This window comes from Emys orbicularis, chromosome 3 (genome assembly GCF_028017835.1).
Source record: "Emys orbicularis isolate rEmyOrb1 chromosome 3, rEmyOrb1.hap1, whole genome shotgun sequence".
In the NCBI taxonomy this organism is placed as follows: Eukaryota; Metazoa; Chordata; order Testudines; family Emydidae; genus Emys; species Emys orbicularis.
The window spans coordinates 41,737,892-41,751,300 of record NC_088685.1 but is presented as its reverse complement, the minus strand read 5'-3'; the positions used below and the strand labels follow the sequence as shown (position 1 = coordinate 41,751,300).

The 13,409-nt window shown below is 41.1% G+C and overlaps 1 protein-coding gene across 1 annotated transcript in view; it reads left to right on the top strand.

The window, feature by feature from the left end:
- Window positions 1-215: 215 nt before the first annotated feature.
- TDRP (testis development related protein) overlaps window positions 216-13,409 on the top strand; it is a 41,494-nt gene continuing 28,300 nt past the window's right edge. The window contains 2 exon segments of the mRNA XM_065400288.1: window positions 216-281; window positions 284-361. Coding sequence (XP_065256360.1) covers window positions 216-281; window positions 284-361 — 144 coding nt within the window.

The window sequence follows — 13,409 nt, the reverse complement described above, 5'->3', positions numbered from 1 at the left end:
GGGTGGTCTGAGGGTGCTGTGAAGGAGTGGGGTGCTGGAAAGGATGGGGTGCTGTCTGTGTGCGGCACTCTCTGTATGGGATAGTGTAAAGGGACGGGAGGCTCTCTGTGTGGGGGGCACAGTAAAGGGGGGCGCTCTCTGTGTGGATGCTCTGGGGCAGCGCGCGCCCGGCAGCGGGCACATAGAGGGCCGCCCCCCCGGTAGGCCCCGGCGGGATGTCGGAGGCCGGACGGAGCCGCGCTGGTTGCCGTGGTGACCGGAAAGCCCGTGCTCCCCCCGCCCTCTCCCCGCAGCCACTCGCAAACATGGCAGCGGCCGCTCGGCGGCTCCGGGCCGCGGCTCCGGTGGGGGAAGGTCACAGGTGAGAAGGGGACAGAGAGTCGGCGGCATTTCCCTCCCCCTGCCACCGCCTTCCGGGCCCGTCCGCCCCGCGCTCGGACCGCTCCACCGGCCGGGGGCGGGACCTTCCCCGCCGAGCTCCTCGCAGCCGCTGCGACAAGGGGACAGAGCGGCCGGCGGGAGGGGCCCGGGAAGGCGCAGCCCCCTGGTACGGAGCAGGGCACTGGGGGGGTAATGCGGGCAGGAGAGGGGAGGGGGCTGCTTTAGGGCCGGAGGGAGGCGAAGCTCTGCCCCCCCCCCCCAGGGCAGTGAGAGCCCCAGTGCGCCCGCAGACGCGTCCGGGGCCGCGGAGTCACTCCCTTCCCCCCGTCCCAGGGCTGAGTGAGGCGGGACCCCCACGCCCCAGCATGTGGAAACTCAACAAGAGCAGCAAAGTTCTCCTGGACGATTCTCCCGAGGAGGAAGAGACCCGGCTCCGAGACCCGCCGCCGCCACCTCAGCCAGCAGCCGTCGTCGCCGCCTCCGCCGCGCAGGTAACCGGAGTGGGGACTCGGTTAATAACCAGAGTGCCCAGCATCTCGGCACCCCCGTGCGCTCTGTGGGACCCACTCCCCCCGGTCACTTGTCTGTACCCATTGGGTGGCGAGGCTTGGCGTGACTCGGGAACGACGAGGCATTTGTAGAGTGGGTATAAATTGCTGCTGTTTGCTGGGATTCCGGGTTTCCCTCCTTAAAAACGGTCCTTTAGCAGTGCTGGGACCTGCCACCCTTCATTCCCACGACTTCATACTACAAGATACTTTCTTTCTCCCACCCCAGGCACAGGCACTGCAACTAGTCCATTAAACACAATAAACAAATGATCCCCAAAGGCATAATCCCCATTAAATATAAAAGGGGGGTGGAGGGGACTTCGGTTATAGCTGGAGTGTTTTTATACTTAAAGAGAGGCAGCCGTTACTATTATTAAAGTAGACACAATGTTGTTTCAAGACTTTTTGCTGTCAGATATCCCTCAGCACACAAAAGATTGTATAAATACTACAAAGATACATTTACAGGCTGGAGTAAAAGCTGTGTTTGGGTAAGGGAGAGGTATCCGTCAAATGTCAAACAGAACAACTAAAATAGTTACTGATTACATTAGTAATTGTAAGTCTAATGGCTTACCTCTATTATCAATTTTGATAAATTCTTTTTTTGCAAGTGCCTTGTAATTATAGCATTTGATTGAAGTTTAATTTTACTGGATGGGTGTGCCAACATAGGAGTATTCCGAGTTATTCATTTCATAACGCTTGATGTCTTACCATTAGTGTGTAGTCAGAAATTCTTTACAGATATAAATATATAAATTATAATATATGTTATATATTAGTGTAGTAATTATAGAGATGTCTGTAAATCAAAATAAGCTATAATTGCCTTTGTTGAAATCAAAACAACTTTGATTGTAGTAAAATATTAAATGTAGTGTAAAACATTTGTTTAGTTAACAAGGATTTCCTTTATTTAAACCTTTTATTATGAGAGAGAGAGAGAGAGAGAGAAAATGAAATGTCAGAGTATATGTTAATGTTTAAAAATATGGCTAAGGCTGTTTTGGATAAAAAGAATGAGGAGTACTTGTGGCACCTTAGAGACTAACAAATTTATTTGGGCATAAGCTTTCATGGTCTAAAACCCACTTCATCGGATGCATGCAGTGGAAAATACAGTAGGAATATATATACACACACACACACAGAAAACATGAAAAAAATGGATGTTGCCATACCAACTCTAATGAGACTAATCAATTAAGGTGGGCTATTTGTCAACTGTTTGAAATGGGCCATCCTGATTATCACTACAAAAGTTTTTTTTCTCCTGCTGATAATATCCCACCTTAATTGAGTAGTCTTGTTAGAGTTGGTATGGCAACACCCATTTTTTCATGTTCTCTGTGGGTACGTCTTCACTTACATCCGGGTCCGGATGTAAGCAATCGGTTTTCTGAGTTCGATTTATCGCGTCTGGTTAAGACGCGATAAATCGATCCCGGATCGATCCCGGAAGTGCCCCGGATCGATCCCGGAAGTGCTCGCCTTCGACGCTGGTACTCCAGCTCGGCGAGCGGAGTATGCAGCATCGACGGGGGAGCCTTCCTGCCGCGTCTGGACCGCGGTAACTTCGGACTAAGGTACTTCGAATTCAGCTACGTTATTAACGTAGCTGAATTTGCGTACCTTAGTCCGAAGTGGGGGGGTTAGTGTGGACCAGCCCTAAGTATATATATCTTCCTACTGTATTTTCCACTGCATGCATCCAATGAAGTGGGATTTAGCCCACGAAAGCTTATGCCCAAATAAATTTGTTAGCCTCTAAGGTGCCACAAGTACTCCTCGTTCTTTTTGCTGATACAGACTAACATGGTTACCACTCTGAAAGCTGTTTTGGATTAATCTATTTTAATTCTAATGAACTATCTGGATAGAACATCACTCAAAACAAAGATGCTGTATTTTTACAACTCAGTATTTAGATAAGAGTCTTAAGGAGGATGTATAACATAAGGAAATAAGGTTGTACAACCAATTAGATTGGAGTTGATATGGTTTAGGGCCTGATCATGCACCATTGAGATAAATGCATTTTGCCACTAATTTCTCTAGGAACAGGATCATGCTTCTAACATACAGCTGTGGAGTTGGTTCTGCTTCTGCTATGAATTCTGCTTGAGAGTGATTCAAGCCTCACCCCCTAATACTGTGTACCTCCTCACTGCACAGCCTGGCTAATCATGCTGTACATAGCATAAATATTTGGTCCCGATCAAAGAGTTAGCTCAACAAGAACTAGGAGCCAGGATCTCTTCAATTATCTGAATGTATGGTCCAGTGGCTGGACCACAAAACTAATATTTGTTTGCATGCTTGTAAGTAAATGAGAGAGCTCAGTATTGTTTTTTGGCATAGACTTACTTTTCATGGTGACAAAATAGATCCCCTTAATGTGATCGGTATTCCTTTTCCTCGAATGTACATTTTCTTTTGCTAATCTTCTAGTTTCTTAAGAGAGAATCAATATTTTCAGGTGTGTTACGAGAACATTTCAATCTCACTTTGAATTTGTGATATATTGTCTTCCCCAAGCATTAAAATCAGATATCTATATTTTTATAAGTCAAGTCTAATAGGATTTTCAAAGACTTCTGGCATACAGTGTACATAATTAGTGTTAAAACATTTATAACTATTATAGTTTCTTACTTTTAAAAATAATTTGAAGTAACATCTATGTTGTCGGAGATAGAGCTGGTCAGAACATTTTTAGACCAAATGAAATCTTGTAAAATTATGCTTTTTGCTGAAGCCGAAACATTTTGCAAATATGTATCTGTTTTGAAAAAGTATTTTGGAGAGAGAGCTCAAGCTTTCGCTCTATAGCCTGGTGGTTAGGCCACTAGCTTGGGTTGTGGGAGATTGGGATTCAGAGTTCTTATCTGCTTGCTTCAGAGTGATCTGAAACTGCTTTGAATCATCCAGAGCAGGGTCTTGAATCTGGGTCTCCTACACCGCTGGTTAGTGCCCTAACTGCCATACTATAGCAGCTAAAAGGTATGATTCCCTGTTTGCTTGTACATACATGCATTTTCTTTGCTAACCTCCTGACTATGTACATAGAGAGTCTGATGGGTGTAGTTAGATGGCTGGCCTGAGCCTTCTTCCATGCTGCCACAACCACACTGCAATTTTATCCTGCTATCTTGAGCAGAGCTAGCATGTGCCCCTGAATGGAACCGTAGCTTCTAGCTGCTGTATAGACATACCCTTAACAGACACCAACCTAACCCTATCTTCCCAAGTCAAAAGGCTCAGGTTTTGATCAGAAAATGGACATTTTGACACCATTTTCACGAAAATGTTGAAAAGATTTTCATTCCAATGCACTTTCAAAAGTTTCCTAAAACAGAATCATCATCCTTGAGCTACCTGAAGATGGAAGCGTCTGCATAACACAAAGGTGGGTTGGGTTGTTGACGCTGTTTAAAACTGTTTCCTGAGAGTGAAACGACAGACAAACTCTGAAAGATTAGTCAGACAATAAATTTGACTTCATGTACTTTTTACTAGACAATTTTTCCTTAAATCACAAAAATGCCTTTAATTATGTGTATAAACCCTTTTGCGCACAAAATGTACTTTGTTGGCTAAAGTAAGAATTAATGCACAAGTAGATTTTAATAAAACTAAAGATCACAAATATTTAGTAAAATCTAATGTACGTTCCTTAACTTGCTCTTTTTACTGTGTTTTCAAAGAGCTTTTCAACTTTGCATGATGAATATAAATTTACTTTGTAAGATACTCATTGTGATTCAAGTTGTCAATTGTCTGTACTTGAAAATATGTTTTGTACTTTTGTAGGACTTAATGCATTCGCATTCATATTGAGTAAGTGCTCATTGACTAAAGTTCTTATGTATGTTTAATATTTTTAAAAGTATAGTATATATCAAATGAAACTTTAAGAAGTCAGTGATGTGTCAGTATGATATGCAACTCTATACATGAGATGTTGTTGACTGTTTTAGTAAGATAGCTGATTACATATTGGCGGGAGGGAGAATTGAACTAAATTTTCATTCTTAAATTAAAGGAAGAAAATAAAAACAATATAAAATACTGGAGTTCCTCTTCCTTGACCTGTTCTCATTTGATCTTAATTTCTATTATATTCAAATAGAAAGAAATGCAGAGACTTGTTTCATGTTAATTACAGTTTAGACCTGCTCACTGAACATTTCAAAGCTGGGCTCTACAGAAATGTAGTTATCTTTTTAATTAATGTGTTTAAAAGTCTTTGGTACAGTTTTGACACAAGCTTTCATGTTAAATTAATAAAACTCAGACAGGCCCTGAAGGAGTGGATAAGAAATCAGTAAAGCTTTCAGATGTATATTAGTGAAATAAATCAAATAAGGGCAATGACATCAGTTTTTGATGTTAAGGATCAAGAAACAGTAAAGCTCCGTGAACAGCTTGGCTAAGTTGACTGAATTGGAGAATGAGGTCTTGGTCTTTTTGCTTCAGAGAAGAGATTCTGCTAACAGGCACATTCTGATTTGGACTGTAAGCCAGACATATTTCTCCTTTAATTTCATTCCTGGTTCTTCATTTAGAGATTTGGGATACTCTACTAAAAGTCAGAAATGGACTAAAGTATTAGTATTTCAATTTTGTTTATAATTAAATCAAATTATTTTTGTTAAGTGAAAGCAGTAAATGTTAATCCAACTAGCTTCTCCCTTTCACTTTCCATTTCCTCAAATTATGTCGCTTACAACGTTGCCTCATTCCTGTCTTTGCAATTGCATTCTGGGTCTCCTCCATTCTAGCTTCAGTCTTCTCCACTTCAGCAAAACTTCTCTTGACAAGTTCTTCAATAACCTTTTCCTGGCCAAAATCGAAATCTTCTATTCCATCCTTGTCATTCTTGAACTCTACTGGTTTTGACTCTGTCAGTTGTACATATTTTCTTGAAACATTGTTTTTCCTTGGCTTTCATGACTGTCCTTTCATGGTTCTCCTCCTACTTCTCTTATCCCTCCTTCAGCAACTCTTTAAGTCCTCCTTCTTTCTCCAACTCCCCACAAAGGTCCCACAGAGTTCTTTTTCTGTCCCGTTCTCTCCTCCTTTTACACCTTCTGTCTGGATGACCTTATTTGCTCATATTGTTTCTATTACCATCTTTACACTGATGACTTGTAGGTCAGGAAAAGAGAGGTAGACCAGTCTACTTCTGTCCAATCCTGCTTATTATTCTTTCTCTTTGAAATCACTGCCAAAAAAAAAAACTTTCTCTTTATCCCCAAACCTCTACTTTCTGCTTTCTCCCACAGTAGTCAACACCACCGTCCTTACTGTCATCTGTTGTATTTGACTTCTTCCTTTCTTTACACTGCACAGTTCATCTGTGTCCAAATCTTGTTGCTTCTTACTCCGTAACATCTCTAAACTCTGCCTTTTTCTTTTTGTCCAAACAACTGAAACTCTTCTGCAGGCTCTTATCTCCCATCCTGATTACTGTAACCACCCCCTCTCTGGCCTCCCTAAGGCCTACATTGCTCCCCTCTAGTCCATAAAAATCACAGCTATTGACAATGAGGCCATATCTACACTACAAAGTTTTGCTGACACCAGTTATGTTGGCATGCAGCCGCCAAAGTTAGTATATTGCTTGTGCATAGGCATACTTGACTCCTTTTGTTGGCATTGTGCATACCCACCAGGAGTGCTGTGTTGATGCAGAGTGTGGTGCACCATGGACAGGTATCCTAGTGTGAAACCATTCAGTGCAATGTCTTTTGAGTAGTTTTGGCAATGCATGGTGGGACAGAACTGAGTCACACAGGGGTGACTGGGAGCAAAGGGTCAACTTCCTATAATGCAGTATTCTTCATCCCTTAATATCTCTGTTCCATAATATTTGTGCCTATTTTCAAATTCCTACGAATCTGCGCAAGACTTGTCGCTGCCTGCCATCTCTGGTAGGAGCATGTAGCCTGCACAAATCTGCACTATTGTCATGAGCATTGCAAGCACAGGATGTACGATTCTCTGGTATTTGCAGAGCTTCAAGAAGAACCGCAGGGAACATGATGGCAGTTGTTGTTGTTGTTCCTGGCAGTTGTTTTGCTGTGGGACCTGGTGAGAATTATTTCAAGGTTATTGGTGGTGTTCACGGAGCAGCTGCAAATGGTGGAGTGCTGCTTCTGGGCCCAAGAAACGAACACTGACTGGTGGAATCTCATCATAGTGCAGGTTTGGGATGATGAGTAGTGGCTGCAGAATTTTCGGATGCTCAAGGCCACATTCCTGGATCAGTGTACTGAGCTCACCCCAGCCATCCAGTGCAGGGACACCAAACTGAGAGCTGCATTGACAGTGGAGAAATGAGTAGCAATCACACTAGGGAAACTTGCAATGCCAGATTGCTACTGGTCCATGGAAAGTCATTTTGGAGTGGGCAAATCCACCGGGGGGCTTGTCATGCAAGTGTGTAGAGCCATTAATTGTCTCCTGCTATGCAGGACTGTGATTCTCAGCAATGTGCAGGATGTAGTGGATGGCTTTGTATTTATGGGGTTCCTGAACTGTGGTGGAGCAGTTGATAGCATACACATCCCTTTTTTGGCCCCAGAGCATCTTGCCACAGAGTACCTCAACAGAAAGGGCTACTTTTTCATAGTTATGCAAGTGTTGGTGGCTCACTGTGCATGCTTCACTGACATTAGCGTTCACTGGTCAGACAATGTGCACGATGCTCATGTCTTTAACAACACAGGCCTGTTCAGAAAGCTACAAACAGGGACTTTTCCCCCAACCTGTGGATTACCACTGGCAATGTTAGAATGCCGAAAGCGATCCTGCGGAGTCCAGCCTACCCCTCACTCTTCTGGCTCATGAAGCTGTACACCGGCCATTTCAACAGGACTGAGGAAAGATTCAGCTACTGGTTCAGCAGGTGCAGAATGACAGTTGGATGTGCTTTTGGTAGATTGAAAGGGCACTGGTGTTGTTTACTCACCAGATTGGATCTCAGTGTGAGAAATATCCCAATGATTATAGCTGCCTGTTGTGTCTTGCTTAATATCTATGAAGCGAACGGGGAAAGGTTGCCGTAGGGGTGGAGGGCAGAGGTGGACTGGCTGTTGGCTGTGTTTGAACAGCCAGACACAAGGGCTATTAGAAGAACTTAGCACAGAGCTATGTTGCTCAGAGAGACTTTGAAGGAGAGCTTTAACAGTAAGCCACATTAATGTGCTGCAGTGTACTGTGCTCAACCTGGTGCTGCAGTTTGGGGGCCTGTTAGGAATTGTGTGGTGCTAGATGCCCATCTGTGCATCTATCACTGACAGTGGACCTATTAATATTGGGGTGCTTGCTGTGTGTTTATAATGACTGCACTGTTTGGCACTAATACTATGGATTGTGAGTGTACAAGACCACTACTTTCACTGCAAGCAGGATTTATATACCATGTGTTGTAAACTAACAATGATGAATAACTTTCAAAACAAAAAAGTTTTATTTGCTTACAAAAAACAGCTCCAAAAATACCCGAAGAACTTGCAAGTAAACACATTTTAATTTAAAAAAATTGAACCTTAATAAATGAAAAGAGGAAGGAACACTGATGTCCACTGTAGCTACACATACATCAACTGTGGTTCTCACAGATCAGTATAGTGAAGTGGTGGTTGTCCATGTTTCCCCAGGTGTAGAGTGGTAGGGGTAGGCATGCGGGCACTGAGGCCATGTGGAATGCTGAGGTAGCATGTAGGGAGGTACTGTGCTGCAGTTCTTCACAGACTGCAATGGGAGTCGAGCCCAGGATTGTTGAACTTGAATGTCCACAAGAGTCTGCAGCATCTGAGTTTGCTGATGGAGAAGCTCCATTATGTCTCAGTGCATCTCTCTTCCTCCTGTGCCCCACATCCCTCTTATATGGGTCAGTCATTCCACTGGTGTGGAGAGGGTACCCCTCAAGGCCGCACTGGCCACAGCTGGCTTCCCCTGCTTCATTACATTAAGTTTAAGGCCCCTCATAACTCTGCTCCTCCATACTTGTTAGCTCTTGTCTCTTGTCATGTCATTTTATGTGCCACCTCTGCTCTGCTCCCAGGCATGCCAATGTCAGCTTTTCACAGAAATACTTCCATGGCTTCTTCCACGCTGGCCTTTATGCATGGAATGCTCTCTGTTAACTGATCCATAAAGCCACTATCCTCTTCTCCTTCAGTTCTCTCCTCAAGATCCCCCTCCCCTATCCTGCCCATAAGAAATCAGGTAATTAATGTCTTTCTATATGTTTGAACAGTGCATATTGTTTGGGGCCTCTTGGTGCTATTGTAATACATATAAAATAATGACTTAGAGGAGGTAAATTAAAATATCCAGTTTATGAAAGAGAATTAAGCTTTTTCATCTGGGTTAAACTTTTAATCATTTGAGGATTCAGTAGAAGAAGATGGTTTAAAATAAAAAATGAAGTTAGTAAAAGAGTAAAAACCTTTTGCCAATAACTGCACACTCAAGTTACAGATTCCCTTATGGAGACTAATTGAACAAAACTAGTGAATGAATTCTGCAGCAAATAAATAGTGTCTCATCTTCTGGTCCTTACTTAGATAAAACTCCCAAAGAGTTTAATGGGAGCTTTGCCTGAGAAAGGACTACAGTATTAGGCCTAATATAGAAGTACAGTACAGATAGGCCTATGTTAACACCAAAATTGGTATTAAAAGCACCATACCATACATACCTTTATTATTTGATAATAAAGTAAATGCTAAATCTCCAAAATAGTGTGTTCAGCTTCAACATTTGAAAACTTCTTTTCAGAGGCTAAACTGGCATATGTTGCCAGAACTGATGGGGGAGAGCTTTTGAGTTTTCAGATGTAGTGTTTATGTCATGTCAAAATGCCTCTGGGTGCTTATAAATATAGGCGTCAAATACTGTGTTCTTTCAAAATGTTGTGACTGCATTCTCAGTTTTGGAGGGCTTATTTTCTGGATCAGGAGGCATGTAACAAATATGCACTTTACTGTGTGGGTGAGATGTCACCTTTTAGGTACAGCGTGGCTAAAAAATTTTGATGAAACAGTGTTCCCTCAGAAAATGTTGTTTGGCAAATGTTGTTTGGTAAATCAAAATGTTTCAGAATTTCCATTCCGCAAAATATTTTTATATTTTTACTTTTTATCCTAATTTGAAATGTCAGAATTTCCAGCATCGTGGACATTCCTTTTTCTGACCAGCTATACTTTTAGGTTTGTATGGTTCAATGGTGTTCCTTTTTAAAAAACATTCTATAATGAGAAAAGTCTAAATAACATGATCTTTTGGACCTAACTCCACTTGAGAAGGTTGAGGTGGCTCAGTATGGAGGTACACAAAATAATGGAAGAATTAAAATATTTAATAAAAAGAAACTCCTTATGTTGGTGGAAAAAGTCTGTCAAATGAAATCACAATTTTAGCATTCAGGTCGAACGTTCACAATATTTCACATAAAGTATTAAACCTATGGAATTAGTGCCCAAATAAGGGCATTTAAGCAAATAGTTTCAATGAATTTGAATGCTAGATGCTTTTGTTAAGAAAGAGTGAACCAAAGGATTCAGCAACCAAGCAGGAAAATGCAGAAGAGATATCCTTAAAGGAATTGTATATTCCAATTCAGTAGTTCTCAACTTGTGGTCCTTGAAGCATTTTCTGATCACAACATGCTGCTCCTCTCTCTTGTTTGCATCTGCTAAACAGCATTTGAAAAGTTTAAAATACATTAAATACTTCTTACAGTTAATATTCTTACATGTGGTAATGACAGTAAAGTTACACAATTGTGAATGGGAAAGGAGGTGGTTCGTGCAATCTGGAATGAAAGAGGTGGTAGTCCATGAAACTCTCTCTATTAAAATGTGGTCAACATATGAAAGAGTTTGTGAGCATCTGTGCTCGATCACTTTTTCCTCACAGTAAGGTGATAAAGTGATCCTTGAAGATGAAACATCACTCTCATTGTCAGCACTCTCATTGTCTTCTTGCATCTGAAGAAGTGAGGTTCTTACCCACGAAAGCTTATGCTCCCAATACTTCTGTTAGTCTTAAAGGTGCCACAGGACCCTCTGTTGCTATTGTCAGCAAAGAAACAATAACAGTAATGTGACGGTCTGGGGATTGGAAGATGTTTGCAGTTGTGTTGTCTGGTGCTGTGTTGTCCTGTGTATGTGCACACTTATGTACTGCATGAGTGGTGGAGGTGGAGAATGGAAATTGAAAATGCAGAAAATTATTATTTGAACTCTTGGTCTAATAATACTTTCACATATCTATTGTCTTTCATCCAACAATCTAGAGACACTTCACAAAGGTAGACAAGTAATAATTCCATTTGATAGATGTAGAAAACTGAAATGCAGATATGCTGAGCCTCTTGCACAAGAACACACAGTAAGCAAGTGGAAGAGTCAGGAACTGAGCTGTTGTATCCTTACTCTAAGTCTTCTTTTCTAACTTCAAGCAAACAATGCTGCCTCCCATTCAAAGATGAAAACACGTAAGGGAAAAATGATGTGCAAACACAATGTAACTTAAGACAACTTGAATATGATCAGAAGTGGCAACAAACAACTATACTGGGGCTCTGCTACTTGAGCCTCATCTGCATCAGGGAATTTCTGCAAAAATTGCCCATCAGTGCTGACACAGACTTTTTATAAAAATTCCATACAGTAAACAAGATTTTCATAACTAGATCAAGGTAAGACTTTGATTACTACTTTTCAGGCTGGTAGAGATCTAACTGTGATGACTTTCCATAGGCCAGTCTTCTGACCATAGTCACATTTAAGTATGGTTTTAAAACATGCTTATTACCCAGTTGCTTTACAGTAGTTTCTTTTATGCTCTGTATGGACAGAAAAAAAGTTGTTTTAATCTAGATATTTACCTGTGAAAAAACACATTTTCCTAACATTTCTAATGTGTGTTTCTTTCCTTTGTGGGCAGAACAAAGCATATTATAACATGTTTTATTCACAATCACGTTTAAAGATGGTTTATTTTGGTAGTGTAGATACGTTTTAGGTTTGATGATGAATAGCTTTGGGGGTGAAAAAGTATTATTTTTTTTGTATAAGAAAACAGTGGTTGACCCCTAATTCATATCTTGAATCTGCTCTTCCTCTGAAATAAACTAGTTAATATTTTTCACCAGTGATAGTGTTGGGAAGTCTAAAGTTGTATAATCTGTCCAAATTGATTTTAGCTACTTTGCTCTGAAAATAGGCAAACGAATCTCACAAAATGAAGCCTAAAATCTTGGCAATCTTATAATTAGATCACCTGTTCTAGTTCCCATCCACTGTTGCTAGCAGAAGGATCTTTGATTTATGACTTTTTGAAAGGCTGGCACCTTACAATGCAGCACCTTTAGTAGTCAACATTGGATATACAGCCAAATCATTGCATGGTACTTGAACATGTAGCCTTATGTCCTAGAGGTAAAAGAATTATTGCTGAGTAATATTAACAAACAACCCTTCTTAATTTCTTCTTCTGAAATGTGCAGATTTAGTTTTTCTAATATCTGCATGCTCAGTCATGTGACAGCGCTCATCTCCGACCCAAGTTTATTTTATTTCAGGTAGTTGTCGTAATATTAAATGAAATATGTCACTAAAGCTTTTACTATGTCCGTTCTTTCTGTGTTCATTTAAACATGATCACTAATCTTCTAATGTTGACATGACTAAATATGTATACCTTCCTGCACAGTCCCTTTTCCAGATATATTCATGCACAACGAACAAAATGGAGCATAATGCTAATGTCACTCCAGTACCTCTTGTTGCTTCCTTCATACCTGAAGCTGTTGACATTTACCATTGTCTTTTGTCCTTGAAGCCAATTCTTAATTCAGACAAGAAGAAATTTTGCCTTAATAATATACTTAGCCCTGTGTATCTTTTTTGACACAGTACCAAAGCCACCTTGAACTCCAGTAAACTATCTACTACTTTGCAACAGCTCTCATTGTCACTTCTTCGAAGAAGTTAGTCAGGTGGCATGACCACCTCTTCTAAATCTGTGCTGACTGTCTCTGATCAGCCTATATAGTTGTTCTACTGTTTGATCTGTAATCTGTGACTCAGGAATCTTTCCAACTATAGAGGCTAATTTGCAGGTTTGTAGTTTCCTGGGTGATTTTCAGATCCCTTTTTCAAAGCATATTTTCAGGCATGGAGGGAGGCTGGGAATATCCTTTGATATTTTCCCTGAGAAATTAAATATCTCAAGTTTTTAACCTAGCCTAAATTTGTAATCACCACAGTATAGACATTTTAAAATTACAATGCCTAACTCCTTGATCAATTGCGGGGGGGGGGGGGAGGGAAGAGGAGGAGAGGGGAATTAAGAAAGGTGAGCAGGAGAGCAACAATTTACATTTAAGGATTTACAGTAAAAGTGATCATTACCCAAATCTGTCTTACAGATGATTTATTTTTGCTATCAACT